The sequence below is a fragment of the Populus trichocarpa genome, chromosome 7 (assembly GCF_000002775.5).
Source record: "Populus trichocarpa isolate Nisqually-1 chromosome 7, P.trichocarpa_v4.1, whole genome shotgun sequence".
NCBI classification, from domain to species: domain Eukaryota; kingdom Viridiplantae; phylum Streptophyta; class Magnoliopsida; order Malpighiales; family Salicaceae; genus Populus; species Populus trichocarpa.
In genome coordinates, this window is record NC_037291.2 from 2,143,664 (window position 1) to 2,160,818 (window position 17,155).

Below are 17,155 nucleotides of genomic sequence, written 5' to 3' on the forward strand. Positions count from 1 at the left end.
GGTTGTTATTATTGAATGTGATGATCGAGCATGGGATGAATGGAGTGCCTGGTTTTTTTAATCGTGACAATGTACCTGTTATTTCATAATTTTGTTCTTACGATATTTTACTTATTTGACATTTAGTATATTCATTACACCGGTTTTATGATCAGGTGACAAAAAGAAACAGGGAACGAGAGATTTAGTTTGGATGTCTAACCATTTATTTATTTATTTTTATCTCTGTTTCAATGTCTCTTACCTTTCACTCCATCGGATTCTGCTCACATGATCAGATCTGAAAGAGAATAGGGATTAAGAAATGGGGCTATATATCCCTTTTGTGTGTATGGTATTACGGTTGTTGTTGTGGTTGTGGTTTGAAAAAAATTGTTTTTATAAAAAATATTTTTAGTTGAGGTTGATTTGAAAAAATATATGTTTGGTTAAAACTGTGGTTGAAATTGAGGTTGACCAAAAAGTAGTTTATTGTGTTTGGTTAATAATGCTTTTTAAATTGAGGTTATAAAATAATTTTAAAATATATATATTAATATTGATGGTTTTTAATTTAAATATTGTAGATTTAATTATTGTTATTACATCATGAAATAAATAATACTTTATATAAAATATTTTTTATTATTTCATTAAACTATCTAATTAATTAGCATGAACAATGCGCATGAAGCAGCATTTACTTGCTTTTCTTTCCCCTATGTTTCGGATGCAAAAATATTATGGAATTCATGAATAATAAACTATTTTTTTCTTTACCAAACAGATTATATCAATATTTTATTTAAAACACAAACACAACCTCGTTACCAAACATCCTATAAAAAAAAACAAAAATGTGCAGCTTCAGAAATCACAAGCGCATTGTCTTCGCTTTATAGTAGTTAATAATTTTAATAATTGAGGGTTTTAGGATCGAAACATTCAATCCCTTTATCACAATAGTTATGGAATGACATCATAGTTAAAAATTTAGGATTACAGTAAGGCCCCAGATACTAGCTAGTGATTGACATGGGGGTGTACAATAATTATGGAATGACATCATAGTTAAAAAAAAAAAAAAAAAGGCAAGAGAGACAATTTTGGCTGAATAGGTTAACAAAAAGAACCCTAGTTTTTAATTTTATTTCTCGGAATAAAAGTGTGAAATATTCTGTTTTTTAAGAGGGTTTATAACTTTTTAAATAAGTTAAAAATCAATATTTACAAGGTAAGAAAATTAAAATCATAGAATCCTAAATTAAAAAAAAATTAAAAAAAAATAATAAATTTAACCCAAACAACATCTTCACAACTTATTTTGAAAGTCTTCATGATCTTGGTTAGTTATAAAACTGGTCATGCAGAATTATTTGGAAAAAATTAAACGTGTTTAGTCAGTTAAATAAAAAGTTATGATTCTTTTATGTTAAGCTATTGGTTTGACACGACTATACATCTTTTTATACTTAGCTTTATCTTACTAGTTCATAAATAAAAATCCCTATTTAAATGTTAAAAACCTTCAAACTCTTCTAACACACTTACATCACAAAACCACTTGCTACACATGGATGCAACTCTTTGGTAAAATCCGATCTATATACTCACTACCAAATTAATACGAGGACAAAATGTCCATGCATTAAAAAAAAAAGAAAAAAAAAAGAAGAGGAAGCATATCCCTTGGCCATGTATCATCTAGATTTTGATCTTATTATCGTTATTAACAATATACAACCCGTAAAAGCTAGAACTAGTGCAACTTTTACAGAGGCCTATTGTTACTCTAGAGCTTTGTTCTTGTGTAGTTCAAAACTATAGATAATAAGCACATTAGTCATTTTATTATTGCATGGACACACCTAATAAGATTCGAGGCTATATAATCGGCTTTGAACTCAAGGGAAGCAATTTTCTTCTTCATAAGAAAACTTTATCAAACACACATATTAACACAACCTCGTAGGACTTTTTTCCTTCATTATTAATGCTAGCTTAAGCATCAAGAGAGTCCCTAAACTCACAAAAAGAACTTGTTTTTCAAGTGTTCCAATTGTCCTAGCTCAGCTTTCTATGCCTCCCAGCTCAATATTGCAGACTTGGAAAGACCAATCTTTGGGAGTTTTTAGCGATCTCATCAATTAGGAATCAAGCATCTCAAGTTACGGGGGTTGTCTTTTGAACTCGGTTTCAATACTTTAGATTCCAACTCGTTAATTGCTGTACAATTTCAATTCATGAACACAAAGAAATTTCTAGACAAACCGTTGAATATTAATTACACGCACGCAGAGAGTAAAAATTGGACCATGTTGGATGGGACATTGGTTCTCAATCCAGCTAATAAGTTATCAGCGTATCATGGTTTTGATTATGGGAAGTGTAATTTGAAGTACTGCTTTGCTCACCAGGGAGGGACCACCACTGAGCCTGGATATGAGTTTGGAATGACTTCTTGGAACATTGCAGCATCACAGAGGTTTTGTGATGATAATGTGTTAAGAGTTTCTTATGAGAGAAGTGGAGAACTGAGTTGGGATTGGAGTGGTCGAGGGATTCCAAGTCTATACAAGGTAAAAGTATAGTTCAACTGGTATCAGATTTCATATTGTTAAAGGTCTAGTGTTAGCCTCGCTTGTAATTTGTATGGCAGATTAAGCTTCTGCATTGGCACGAGTTCACTGACATGGTTTTCACAGCATTATTAATCAGCACCATTCGAATGTCCATTGGCATTGATGGAGAATACTGATCCATTAATGCATTGATCGTAGAGTCAAGGTCCTTCCACGTTCTACATGCCTTCAACTATTTATTTTCAGAATGGTTTCACATGATTGTATGTGTTTTATATTAGAAATACTTGAGAATACATGTCTAAAATATGCCTAAAAGAGTGTTTGTAATTGTATCTTGCTTCTATGGAGGGATTTTTGTGAAACTTGAGTCTATTAGGAGCACTAACAATAAGAAGAACAATATTGTTCATTGAACAAAAGTAACATTTCTGTTTGTGATGAAAGTATGAATGTTGAAGGGTTCTGTCTTGTCGTTTTACTGTAATTTAGCTGACAAGGTTGACTGGTGTATGCAAGTGTCCAATTTGATATCAAATTGATGTGAGATTTCCGAGGGAGATTGATGCGGGCTTGTAACAAAAGTCCTAGCTCAATAACATGTTCGGACTTCGGACGCAGCAAACGATATATATATATATATTTTTAACAGAAAAGGCTATAATTTCTTTTATCTTAATGTTGGACAGACTAAAATTTTTTCAAAATATTTTAAAATCTTGTTCCTTACAAGTTTTTAGAAGACAGCTTCAATTTGGTTAAGGAACGGGAATTTCTTTATTTTTTTTACTGTATTTGGATTTTTTTTATTTAGATTAGTATTTCAATTTAATAAAAAATTTACTAATTAGACTTCTTTTTTTTGCATTTAAAAAACTTTGTAGGGATTTTTTTGTCATAAGAATATCTAAATATATGAGGGGAAAAAATTAAGTTTAAAACCCATTAATTAATAAAAATCTAACAAAAAAAAACATAAATTAAAGTTTAATAATAAAACTAAAAAACTTAGGCTTAGATGTGCCCAATCTCTTAACCCAAAAAATAATGGGTTGAGCTATACTCAATTATCTTTGTACATACACCGGTGTAATTTATATTACGGAGTTTTCTAGAAAATTACAGAGGCCAAGTCTTTTTTTAAATTAAGATTTCGTAGCAATTTAAAATTAGAAAAACTTTTAAATAAGACTTGGAAGTTATCTTTAGAATTTGATATATTCTAGAATTTGTTTTTTCTACTCTTTTATTATTTTTGTAACTTTGTTTAGGACTTTCAAGTATATAAGTAGCTTATAAAAGCTGCAATGTTCAATATTGATTAATAAAAGTTTGGATTAAGAGTTTTGTGTGATGACTCTGTTTAGCATAATTCTATTTTTCTTTGTACTAGCTTGTTGTCTTCTTGTTTCCTTCAACATCACATGCATTTGATTGCTTTCTGGTGTGAAGATTTCCATTCCTTACATAAATAGTCATGTTTATCAAACTGATTGAGGAAATCAGACAGATTGACCTCATACATGTTAGGTCGAAAGCATGTAAATGTCAGATTTTGTTGCGAATACAACTTGGTGTCTATCTGCAATTTAAAAACTGATTTGGCTTTAGAACGATTTCAACATGGTAACAGAAATTATAATGGAAACAGAATGAGAGAACTAAATGATGGATTGTCAGGATCATTTTAGCCTTATACGGATCTAGATATATGAGGTGCGACTGGTTCACCTCATGCCATTTCCATTCTTGGGCCTTTCTGGAGCTAGCTACAAGTAGTCTTAGGTGGTTCTCGAACTAGATGCTTGGTTTTGACACGATGTAGGTGATCATGGTCAGAATTCATGATAGAATTTGAAGCTTGGCTTTATTTAGATTTAGAAATACTTTTTCCCTTTCAAATGCTTTCAATCCTGTCTGTGCCATGTAATTTGATAGTTGCATTTACCGCTGTTTTTCCACATTTCTCCCGTCATCTTCGATACTTCTGTAAGTTGGAAACAGTCTTGTCAACTTGGAATAAGAAGCTTAAATATTGGGGCTTTGGACAGACACTAGCTGGTAACAATTGTTTGTCTCTTCCTCGTGAGTGATGTTGTTTCACTTAGGATTTGCATGGATCAGTAATGGAACTAGATCACAATGACTTTTGTAAGGGTTGCTACCTATAGACTTAATGACACGATAGCTATAGAAACTATCCAGATTTACCATGTCTGCTTTAAACCATATTTCTAATAAAAACAAAATTGCTGTTGTGATGTGCACTTGTCGAAAGAAAGTCTTAAAAAGATGCAGAAGAAAGATGATCAGAGTGTTGATAAGGTTATTAATTGGGTGTGTGATGTATCTTACAATAATATTGTAAGTCTTATATAATATTATTTTTGTAATAAATTTGCTTTCACGATTCATATATTATGCCAATAAATTACATTGAAAAAGAATTGTAAGATACATCAAAGACACATTAAAGTACCATAATATAAAAAAAAAATTATTTTTAAAATTTTATGTTTGATAGTTATTTTGACCATGATTAAAGGATATGTGGATAAAATGAAAAGTACTACGGGTTATTAATATTCTAACTTTGAATCAGGAATGTTTTCTTGATATTCAAGAAAGCAAGATGTTGTTGCTCAAAATATTTGAAGATAAATATACAGTAGCTATTGCTGCTGTAAATTAATCAAGAAATTTGAATCAAGAAAATACTTATAGATTTATATATGAATCAACTTGAGTCAACATATATTTATGGTGACAATTATGATGCAATTTCAATTGCAAATAATTGTGTAACACTTTAAAATGAAGTTTTATTTTTAAAAAAAAAATTCAAAAAAAATATTATTTTGTTTTATTAAAGAACTAATAATCAGATTGGATATGTGTTAACCAAAGCTATTTCAAAAGAAAATTTTGAAGCATCAAGAAGCAAACTATTTGGCATAAAGCTGATCCACAATGTAGATTGTATATGCTTTTTAATATAAAAATGTAATGCTTTTGCTTTCCAGATTAATTCATGGGATTTGTGGGGGTGATGTTAAGGCACGCTTAAATCAAATATCATATAGCCTTGATCAGGTTTAACCCTATATTTGAGCCTTACAATTCAGCTTTATATATTTAAAAAAATTCGATGTGATTTGTGATTCCCGAAGGTTGGACTGCTGGGTTAACAAACTTTTTTTTATTAAAACAATAATGTTTGAGTTATTTTACAGAACTTGTCTTTCTTTTCTTTACGTTTTGTTCTGCGCTATCTGTTTATAGTTATCAACATAACTTGGCATCTTCTGCTCTTAATTCTGACACTCCGTGTAGCAATCAATGAGTGACATATTCGACTTGGAGATTAAAGAATTATGCATCAGCCTGGCATGTCTGAGCTCCCCAGTCCCGACATTCTATAGGAACTGTTAATTTTTTTTCGTATTACTGACAGAGACCAAAGGCAATTGCTGAAGGAACTTCTCTATGTCACTTTCCACAAACTGATTGTTCAGGCACATTTATGCCCAGCCTGCTCCCCCACCCCCCCTCCCTCTCTCTAATATTTATGTGAAATATACTGCCTGACATTGTATATTGCTCGAGTCGTCTTCCCTGATTAGCTTTCCAGCATGATAGCTTTGCACATTAAATATGTGGGGCCTTCTTTTTTAGACGTTTTAATTGTCTAATAAGCTGCATGGTTCTGAGTTAGGGAAATGGTTTTAAGATTGAAGCAAGCCTTTTTCACAGTTGCTCAAGCTCAGCAAAACTCACCTTGTTTTTTTCCTGTGTGGTAGAGTCGTCTTGTCCTTATCTTTTTGCCTCGTTTATTGACTAGCATAGAGGGTTCCCTACGGTTGGTTTTTGTAGAGTTTTAGAAGGGAGACGTTAGTAGGGTTTGCTCTGAATTAGTAGCTAGAGACTCGACAAATAGCGATGTCTTTGTCTGGAATTTCTGAACTGCTTACATCAAGGATTGATAAGCGTGACACGCATACCCTCTACTGCAATAGGTTCGGATTCAGTCACTTGCTTCTAGGTTAGGAGACATGTACTCAGAGCAAGAGAAGGTTCAATCACCGCAATATCTCTTGTCTTTACTTGTGGTTTTTATTACATGGTCAAAACTCCATTCCGTCAGCCATTAGATCTTGATTCCTGAGTAGTAATGTTACTCTAATTTTGTTATTGTAATTAATCCCTTTTTTTTTTTCTCAAACTAATTGTTCTCCTTCATTAAGCCTTCTTCTGCTTCAAATTTCTGTTAGTATTATCTTCTTTGAACTTTCATCGGTGATTTATGTAGAGTATATATCTACTGGATGATTGGTCTGGAAATAGAATTCATAAAATATAATTTTCATTTCTTCTTTTATGAATGATTGGTATGGTTCTGTTACCAGAAGCCTAAAAAAGCAATGATATAAGGAATGAGGACCTTTAAATTATCGGCAGTACTTGTGGACTGGACCATGGATCGAATCTGGAATGTTGTGGTGTTCTTTTCATGGTAGGTCATGTAGGTTGGTTAGAGGAAAAATTATTAATACTCGATTGATTCTTTGGATTTTTTTGGATATCTAGAAAACTTAGACAGTTTAGGATTTACTATAAATACATGCTATATAACTATATTTTGGCATAATAAAAATAAAAATTATTTATTTTTATAGATATAAATACATTGTGAAATTATGTTAAATTTTATATTACTCATAATTTTTTTATATTATAATATTCATCAATAATTACTGCAGGTTTCTCACAATAATTACTAATAATATACAAGTAGCCAAAATACATATACCTTTAAAAAGCTTTCTAGATCTTGGTATTTTTATTTCTTCATTTCACCTCATAAGAGATACAAGAGAGAGAAATCACAGTCAAGAATAGAAAAAAAATTACCCATCTAATTCATAAAAACATTAATTTTCTTATAACCATCAGGATAGGAAGCAGGGGAATATTGAAAGGAGAAGAACATTATGATAGTCATTGTGCATTCATATGATATCCACTTTTCTTGAAGAAAAATCTTAATCTATATGGTAGGGTCAAGCTCTATGTGATGTGATAGCAGATGTTAGGAATGGAAGCTTAACAAACAACTCTAAATTGTGACCAAGGACTACATCACATCATGTAGAAAACAATCAAACAAGAAATCCGAACTTCTCAGACACTTCCCAGTAATTGCACTCCTCTAGCACTGAGAACACATTTTTCCTGTGCTGTTGATACTCGACATAAACCCTAAACAGCACGTTAAACTCTGAATAAATAAACCGCATATATAAGTTCTGGTCATGACTCGATTCGCAAATGCTTTGTCTCACAGTTCCATTGTCTTGCAATATCTTCTGCTACTCTTTGTGCATCAATGGATGAACCCAACAATCCTCTCCTGGTAAAACCAACACTGTAAAGTCCATTCTTGCCTTTCCAGTTGTCGGGGAATGGATTTCTTGGATAACCGTCCTTCTCGTTGAAGAAGCTGTCCTCCTTTTGGTGTCAAAAAAGAAAAGCACAGGAGTTAACAAGCATAGACAGAACTCTCAAACGAAAATTATCTGCCCCAAGGTATTTGAACCTTGGGAGTATCAACCTACTTGTAAATGTAGTGAACTTCTTCTATACCTTGAGCCATGATGTTACATTGCTTCTATAACCTGTTGCTAAGATTACTGAATCAAAATTCTCTACATGTCCATCCACAAACTCTGCGCCGCTGGCTGTAAATCTTTGAACACCGCAAACCACCTAAAAGGTCCATGAATGTTATGAATAAAAATGTATTCGTTTAATGTAGACAAGAAGTAAGAGGGAAACTACTATTAACCTTGATTTTTCCTGATTTAATTTTAGAGAAAGCTCCAACATCCAGCACTGGGGTTTTCCCAGTAGAATTTTTTTGTTCAAGTGGTCCCATTTTGGGTCTTCGTATGCCCATTTTATGTGTGTCGCCTAGAATTAATTGTGAGCAGATGAGGAGGAACCGGTCAACTAATTTTACTGGGAACCAATTCAACAACCACATTGAAAGAGAAAAGGTTGATCTGCCAAGGACCTCTCTAGGCAAGATGTGTAACTGCAAGAATTTAGAACTACATGAATAATTCACAGTAAAAAGAAAAGAAACTGACAAGTCAAAAAACATTAAACAGGTGAAATTTCAACATGCTACCTCATTCTGACAACGCTAAAACAAAGACATTTTACTTGTCTATATGTCAAAATAAGGCATCATTGGATATGTAATAATCAATGTAACAGTTTGTAATGTACTGTTGGAACATGAAATTGATTTTCTCGATTTTTTTAGGTAAAACTGATCGAAGATTTTGAGCAAGAAGCAAATCATATGTGAATCATGGGGTCTATATATTCTATAGTTGGGAGTTCATCAAGTTCAGAACAAATATAGATCATATGTATCTATAGATTAGATCCATATATGTTTCAGTAGAAGTTGAAAGAGAAGAACGTATATGTACACATTTGGAGCAAGAGAGCCTGGATCAGAACATTTTACCTTATCTCTCACTGCCAGAGAAACTTGAGCATCATTATTACATAGATCTAAGCTAATCTCCATGCCTGAGTTTCCACAGCCTACAACCAAAACCTTTTGTCCTTTAAAATCAGCTCCGTCCTTGTATCTGCTGGTGTGGATTAAACTTCCTTTAAAATCTGAGATTCCTTCAATATTAGGTAACACTGGTTCTGCATTCTCTCCAGTTGCTACGATAAACCACCGGCACAGAAACTCAGACTCGTTGGATTGGACCCGCCAGAACCCCATTCTTGCATCATATATAGCTGATTGAACCTCCTGTCTAAACATGGGTTCAATTGCGAAATGCTTAGCATAAGCCTCCAAGTAACTTATGAACTGTTGTTTAGTGGGGTATGCTGGGACTTCAGGAGGGAATGGCATGTGAGGAAGTTTGCAGGTTTCCTTTGGGAGGTGAAGCTGTAGACGATTGTATGTCTTCAGTGTCCACAGAGAACCTATACATCTCTCTTTCTCTAGTATCAAAAAGGGAACACCTCTTTCTTTAAGGCATGCTGCAACAGCTAGCCCTGAGGGTCCAGCGCCAATGATCACTGGTCCAGGGATCCAAACAGGCTTCTCTGAGCTCATAGCTTTATGAAATATCCCATTGCCTTTATGTTCTTGGATAGCAGTTGTCTGCATTGCCATTTGTTTCCCAGGATGGTTTTAACTTTGTATTGATCAAGTCTATCTCTAGCTAGATTCCAGTGATGGAGAACGACAGAATGGAATAGGATAGCTACCCTATGGTAAGTATAATATAAAGAGAGATGATACTTATATTCTTGTAGTGGAACTAACTACAAGAAGAAATGTTGACAAGAAACACGGCCTTTTTGAGGAATTATGTAGAAGGGTGGGGCTTTATGTGGAAAATGACACTTGTTTTCGAATGTTTTTAGGAAAAATAAGCTTATATCATTGAGAGAAACAGTGTTTTATGGTGAATATGAAGTGTCGTGACCAAAACAGACTGCAGCTGGCGTGTGTGGGTATTTCCTGCCTCTCTTTGGAGGAAGAAATTCATTCATGAAAGTTTTGAATGCAAATCAATGCATTCATTTTATGTTATGGATGGATATGAAGTCCATTGGGGTACTTATATTATTTGATAACTAGGTGCGAGGAAGAAGACAGAATACCGGCCTCGCCGACAGCATATAGAGCTTTCAAATTGCACAATCCAGGAAAAAGCAAATCACTAGTGATCGAAGAAATTGAATTTATTCAAAATATCTTTGTTCCAATTAGCTACAGTACTAAAATTAGGTGATGGTTGGAGTTATCATTGAATATTTCCGTATCCATGTTGATGCCCTTGTTTAATCCTATGAAGTTCCTCCAACGTGTAGAAATCTCCCTTGATAGTGGACAGAACATTATCTGATGCACCACCAACATTCTTGTTAAGTCTATTCTCACACCATGGTAATTGTATAATGATAATCTTTTACCATATCTGTTAAGAGTTATCAAGTATTAGACTCAAAAGCAACATTTTCCTGTCACTATCATCTTCAAGAGAAAAGTCATGGTAAGCTTTCTGTATATATTCCTCTCTGCACTCTATAGGATGCTCCCCGTCTAGAGAGGTATCTGCCACATATGTAAATGTAGACATATGCAAGCATATACATCACTTGTATATCATAAACCTTTAGTTTTGGCATGTTGTTTTATACATCTCATCAGTGGTGGGGATGAAAGCTAGTGTTTGGCAAGCTCCACTAGGATTTGGCTTTTTATGAGGTACGCAGGACGAAAGAGAAAGAAGAGAAGAAATAGTTACCTCTACAAAGGACTAGTTAGCTCTACAAAGCTCAGCTTCAATAGACACATGCAACCAACAAAAGATGACAGGGCTTCGATGGTGAGTTCAAGCTGTGTGGGAAAAAAGGAAGTGTTTTGCAGCCTAAGTTACGTGTATGATTGTAGAAGGCCTAGAGATTGGTGTTTCTCAAATCACCACGAATTAGCCTAATGTTTAGATTTTTCCCAGTGTTGTTCATTTAAACATTTGTATACAAAGAAAATAATAGGGTCAGCCCTAATGGATTTGCAGATCTCAGAGCAGGATATAGGTTCTGGTATTTTTCTCTTGCAGCGTTTCAAGTCCACTTGGACAGTAACTTGCTGAGCTCTAACAAGTTTTCCATCAGACTCGTGGTTAAGCAGTACGTCCTTCTCATTTTTGACAAGAAAACAAAAGATGGTGAACTTTGTGCTTAAGATAGTCATTCCGGCCTCTTCTGTAATCAAAACCAGTATTGCCAATTGATTTCATGTTTTTTGGCAGTTTCAAATACTTGCAATCTGATGAAATATCTTTCACAAAATCATACGTTTACTATGAAACTTTCGTTATAGGAGGATATATTTGATAATTAAAAGTTTTCTGACCTTGAACCATTTCTGGGATAAAGGGATAAAACCTGACTGAATACGCGTACCTAAGATTTATACCTGAGAAAAGATATTGATTTCTATATATTGAAATATTAATTTGGTTCTGGATTGTGAAGTGGAATATGGTTCCATCCCATCTTTGCAGTCAGAGAAGCAACCACGCCTAAAATTACCGTTGCAGATATTAGATGACCAAACAAGCCAAACGTCACTGAAGCAAGAATTCATGAACATGTATCGCCTTTGGTTCCAGTAAATTTGGGGAAGAGACGAGAACAATAAAGAACACATCTCACTTGCTTATCTTAGGCACCAACGATAACCTACAGAATTTGTGGACAGTACAGGATCTTCTTCAAGTACTCTGATCACAATAGTTTTCCCCTCAAGTCTCAACAATGCTGAACTGTCCTGATTTGCGTACCCTATTGGCAATTTTAGTGATGCCAAACTTGATCCAAATAATGGAAATTGTTGCGTCAATCCTCATGTAGCAAAGCAAATGCATCTTCTTTTTCGTACTTTTTCGTTTGTTTTCTAGTTCCAGTTGCATGTATTAAGATTCAGAAGATTAGGCATAAGATCTTCTATTTTATTTGAAGTTTTAAGCAAGACGATTGATTCCTAGCTGATTCCTAACTAGTAAGCTAACTGGCAGGTATGAGTGCAGACAAAGCAAGGAAATAGAACGAAAACGAAAGGAATGGATTTCGCTAATGAGATCACGTCAGCATTAGTAGAAGATGAGCAAGGGGCTTCGATCCAGATTTCATTCCTTGTGAGATAAGCAATGATGCAAATACTTGCAAGTAATGCCAACTCGTCTCCGAACTAATTTCAAAGTGTTTTTTAAATTATTTTTATTTAAGAGATATCCAAATAATATTAGCATTAAAAATTTAAAAAATATATATATATATAAAAATCATTTTATATATATTTTTAAATAAAAAACATTTTTAAAACCATAATTAATTCATTAACAATCATGACTATCTCTTTAGTTAAATTACCAAAACATAACTAAGCAAACCGTAGGTCTTAATAATCATCAATGACCTCATTTTACAGAGATTTGTGGCCAGCTGAACCTGTTACCTAACCAGAAACTTTACAAGCTGAGATTCGATTACTTGAAATGAATGCAAGGGGAAATGTGCAGTCCATAAGCAAAAATGAAGGCTACAACATTGTAAAGGGCAGTTTATATTACCAACTCTATGGTACTAATTAGGAAAACGTACTACAATCAGAAACAAAATGATACAAGCAACATTCAACATAGTAGCTGATGTTATGAATAGTCGCAACTGCTCTACTCTAGTCTCAACTTGAGGGTGGTGGTGGTGGTGGTAGCGCATTGGGTGGTGGCGGTGGTTGCATCAACATTTGTGGCATATGGGGCCTTCCAGCAAATTGCTGTGGTGGTGGTGGTGGCTGTCGCCAAACTTGTTGTTGGGCTCCCATGGCCATGGGCTGTGGGGGAGGCCTTGGGAACATGGGAGCTCCTTGCATAGGAGGTTGTTGCATGTTTGGAGGGGGTGGCCTGAATTGAACAGGAGGTGCAGGCATGACCGGAGGTGGCATTGGTTGACCTTGTTGAGGTGGCTGGCCATGCCAAGCTGATTGACCACCAACCTGCATCGGTGCAAATGCTGCATTTGGTGGGGGCGGAGGGCGCAGTGCTGGAATTGGTCCTGGAGCTACAACACCATTTGCAAAGGGACGTGGAGGCACAGGTGCGACCATAGCACCATTGGCCTGAGAGGCAAGTGTTGGAGGTCCACTGGCAAACAGAGTGTGGGGCCTGCTCTTTTGGGTAGTTGGATTGCTTGCAGCCAAAACTCTCTCTGGATCAATAACAGTAACAATTAAATCACTTCTATTAATAATAGAAAGACTCAACCATAAGCTTCTCTGTTCGAGACACCATTAATGGAAACTTTCCTATTTCATTTTAAAATAAAAAGACTAGCACTCATCTACTTAATTTCAAGAGGACCCTCATAAGCTCTCATAAAATGAGGCAACAGAAGAAACTGTAAAGAATATTTAAAGCAACATTTCAATGACAAAAGGCCTCACCTGCTGGAGTACCATGGCGCTCCCCTTTAGTGTCTTTCTTGTATGCATATGAGACTGTTATCTGACGGTTGCAAAGATACTGACCATTCATTGCCTGTTAAAGTCCAAAATACTATTAACCAGTCAGCTCTGTTTAATCAATATAAGCAGAGTATTAATTCCAACTGAGTTGCCTCCTCATCCAGCAATTACCAAACAAAAGTAACATTTAATACAATTGTCTACAATTTTGCATCCTTTGGCTAAAAAGTAAAATTACTTGCAAGAGTCCAAAATGACCTAAAACACAACCAACAATTTGTGCAAATCTCTAGCTACTGAAAATGATTGTTTCTCAAACGTTTGTAAAACATAAATGCGTGGAGTTACCTCAATAGCTGCATCAGATGCTTCAAATGAATCATAACTGATGAAACCAAAACCTCGGGAATTTCCAGTCTCTGGATCTCTCATTATCTGAAAATACGAATTCCAAACATCAGTATACAATAGTAAAAAAAGTATAACAGTTCACAAATAGGTAATAATTAGAAAATAAAAATTTTCAGCATCTCAATGATGACTGAGAAACATCTAGAAAAGAATGCTAGATATTCCGAGTCAAATCCAGAAAAGAGATCAATGCACTAGAATGTTAGAACATGTGACTTTTGCTGCTTGTAAGATCAATATGAAGAAAAATGATCTCCAACCTTGGATTTACTCTGAATATTCCTGGTACCAAAATTAATACTGCTAAGCAATCCCAGATGTCCATTAAACCACATGCATTCTAATATGTGCATCGCAGTTGTGAAAAATTATATATAAAGACAAATTTAAAATAGTTCAACACTTTCCAGGATTGACAGGCAAAAGTTTGTGCCTAAAAAATTAAAATAGGTAAGTTGTCCTAGATCCCATTAAAACAAAATGGTACATTCTACCACATGCAATCCAGTTGTGAAAAATGATATATAAAAAACACTTGTAAAAAAGATCTACTCTTCCTATGATTAACAGGCAAAAAATTTATGCCTAAAATATACTGAGATGCATATTGTTTAAAGAATCATAAAGCTCATTCTCATACTTGTCTTGTTCCTCTGCATGCATTTGTATAACATGGAATAGTCAGCCTATTACAATAATTTTTGTTCCCAGATTTCTTCTCTTGCTTAATACAAATCAGACTGATTGCTGCTCCTTACTTATCTAACGTAAGATAATTCCAATGCATCATAATAACAGACTTTCATTTGGCTAATTACAATAACTGCTCAGGTAACAGTCTGTAATCAGTAAGCCTAGCAAACACCAGAGTCACAAGCAATGACTACATTGATCAGCAACATTAACCATGCTCTACTGATGGTCAAAAGCTCCTCCTTAAAGCTCAGGACCATTCTATTCTTTAGGGCTGGCCTACCAAGATCTAAGTACACTACTAAATTATATACAAGTTTCAATGGCACAAAAGAAGCCACTATAAACTAAGAGTCCTGTTATAGTATTAGAATTAGAATAGAAAGTTTCTGGACAAGTTTTGCAGAGTGTTGGGCTTTGCACTGCATCCACCATGCAAAATCTTATTTATTGAAAGAATAGAATTAGGTTTGATTTAAAGAAAACGATACCATCTATTTTGTTGGGATTTTCTGTTCTTTGATAGCATCCTAAACTCCTCTGTATTTGCATCTCATTAGCAAATTCTAGACTTAAATATTCACATACAAGTTCAACAACATTGACTGTTTGACCACTACAAACTTCATGAAAACACATAGATGTGAGCAATCAACTTTAAAAAAAAAAAAGCATGGATGAAATAACAAGGTGCTCAACTCCTACAAGCTGCTAAATCACAATTTGATTTATGCTTATTCTCTCCTCATTTTCAACTTTCAAGACTCGTGGATGGCAAAACTAAAGAAGCAAACATAACAAATAATTACCTTAGGATTTGTAACAATTACTCCAAATGCACTGAAAGTATCATGCAGAAGTTTCTCATCAACATCCTGCAAAAAAAAAAGAGGATTTTAGCAGCAAAATCAAAAGAAGCAAAACACTTCATATTCACATAAGTATACTTTGAAAGAATTAGACAACTCACAGGGTCAAGATTTCCAATAAAGAGATTCGCTCCCACATCCAGGCTCTTTTTATCTTGTGACGCCTAAAACCAAACATGTAATAAATCATCTTAAAACTACATAAAAACATGTTTATTAACAAAACAACACATGAAAACAATAAACTCCCTTACCTTATTTACACGAATTGGCTTACCATAAAGCTTAATCATATTCAAAACCTTAATTGCCTGCATAGTCAAATCTCAAAACCTAAAAAATAAATCCCAATAATTTTCTAGTAAAAAAACGAGTAACTGTAAATGAAATTCAAAGCCCGCTTACATAATCAGCATCTTCTTCACTCCGAAACTCTACGAATCCATATCCTTGGTGAAGATTTGTTACTCTATCCTTAGGAACATAAACATTAACTGAAAAAAAAAAGAGGAAAATGTTAGAAATTAAACTCTAATTTCGTAAAGTAAGATTAAAAAAGGCTATCACTTACCAACAGGACCGGCTTGAACAAATAATTCCCAAAGTAATTCCTCGGAAACTTGAGGATCGAGATTGCCAACGTAAGCAGTAGCATCTTGATTTCTCTCGGCTGAGTGTTGGCCAAGTAAGTTAGCTCCAACACCCGGTGCTATTCGAGTCGTCATACTTTAGTTTTCCTCTCTAAAACCCTAACCCCCCTTTCTGTTTATGAATCTGGAAATTTGAACCTAGACAGGTGGACTAACAATTGGGCTTTAATTAAATTTTACAATTGGATCGTGGAGACCCAACTTTTTTTAAGACAAGAGTTGAGGCCCAAATTGATTATTTGTTTATGATTTTTATATATTATTATTAACAACTTATTTTTTAATTTCTGATTGAGAAAGGAGAGAGAGGTCACTGAATTTTGCCGATAAAGAAAAAAAAATATTATTGACACCGATTTAAGCAATTAAAATAGATGATATTTGTGTCAAATTGTTTCATTTGATGAGGGGAGTTCATATTAGGTGTTTTTTAAGTTCGTGAAAAAACTGATTTGAACTTGGGTTGTTTTTGGTTTTGGGTTGATTTCAGTTTTTGGGATGATTTTTTGGGTTTTTTTAGGCAATAGATAGGTTTATCACAATTCCAAAGGTATTTGATAGGTGTTTTGGGATAAAAATGGATTGAAAAACGAGATTTTAGATTAAAAAAAACTCAAACCTTGATTTTCCGGCCACCATAATAGTCAAAATTTGGGCAAATCAGATAATAGTTAGTTATATCTATTGTATGTTTACGCAAAAAGTGAAATTTCTCTCTTTTTTCAGTTCAACACCTTATTTTTTTTCATTCCTCCTTCTGTTTTCAATTTCTTCCTTGAACATTTTTAATAATTATTCGGGTTATTTTTTGACTGATCAAGTCAACTAGATCACATCAAGAAAACTTCCATACGGTTTAATTTTAAACCTAGTTAAGCAAGGGGATGGGTTGAGAGG

General features: G+C 34.2%; 2 protein-coding genes across 3 annotated transcripts; both read right to left on the bottom strand.

Moving 5' to 3' along the window:
• Positions 1 to 7,480: 7,480 nt before the first annotated feature.
• On the bottom strand, positions 7,481 to 10,361 carry LOC7473157 (probable indole-3-pyruvate monooxygenase YUCCA7). 2 transcript variants are annotated; one of them, XM_002310176.4, is made up of 4 exons: positions 9,100 to 10,328; positions 8,407 to 8,655; positions 8,205 to 8,327; positions 7,481 to 8,069 (listed from the first exon to the last, which is right to left on the bottom strand). In XM_002310176.4, the coding sequence occupies exons 1-4, from the start codon at positions 9,769 to 9,771 to the stop codon at positions 7,872 to 7,874; spliced, it is 1,242 nt and encodes a 413-aa protein (XP_002310212.3). In that variant the 5' UTR covers positions 9,772 to 10,328; the 3' UTR covers positions 7,481 to 7,871. The 2 variants fall into 2 exon arrangements, with proteins under 2 accessions (XP_002310212.3, XP_052310359.1); XM_052454399.1 differs by having other exon boundaries at positions 7,940 to 8,069; positions 8,177 to 8,327; positions 9,100 to 10,361.
• A 2,358-nt stretch (positions 10,362 to 12,719) lies between these two features.
• Positions 12,720 to 16,395, bottom strand: LOC7473156 (uncharacterized). The gene is made up of 8 exons (XM_002310175.4): positions 16,180 to 16,395; positions 16,014 to 16,102; positions 15,863 to 15,919; positions 15,710 to 15,772; positions 15,549 to 15,614; positions 13,984 to 14,070; positions 13,615 to 13,708; positions 12,720 to 13,379 (listed from the first exon to the last, which is right to left on the bottom strand). Exons 1-8 carry the CDS (start codon positions 16,331 to 16,333, stop codon positions 12,856 to 12,858), a joined length of 1,134 nt encoding a protein of 377 aa, XP_002310211.2. The 5' UTR covers positions 16,334 to 16,395; the 3' UTR covers positions 12,720 to 12,855.
• Positions 16,396 to 17,155: the final 760 nt, after the last annotated feature.

Coding starts and splice junctions, on each gene's coding strand:
- LOC7473156 (XM_002310175.4), bottom strand. CDS start 16,333: ATGACGACTCGAATAGCACCGGGTGTTGGAGCTAACTTACTTGGCCAA. Junction 15,773..15,862: donor AGCCAATTCGTGTAAATAAG/GTAAGGGAGTTT, acceptor GTTTGGTTTTAG/GCGTCACAAGATAAAAAGAG. Junction 13,380..13,614: donor GCGCCATGGTACTCCAGCAG/GTGAGGCCTTTT, acceptor TTATTGATCCAG/AGAGAGTTTTGGCTGCAAGC.
- LOC7473157 (XM_002310176.4), bottom strand. CDS start 9,771: ATGGCAATGCAGACAACTGCTATCCAAGAACATAAAGGCAATGGGATA. Junction 8,328..8,406: donor TTAAATCAGGAAAAATCAAG/GTTAATAGTAGT, acceptor TGGACCTTTTAG/GTGGTTTGCGGTGTTCAAAG. Junction 8,070..8,204: donor ATGTAACATCATGGCTCAAG/GTATAGAAGAAG, acceptor TGACACCAAAAG/GAGGACAGCTTCTTCAACGA.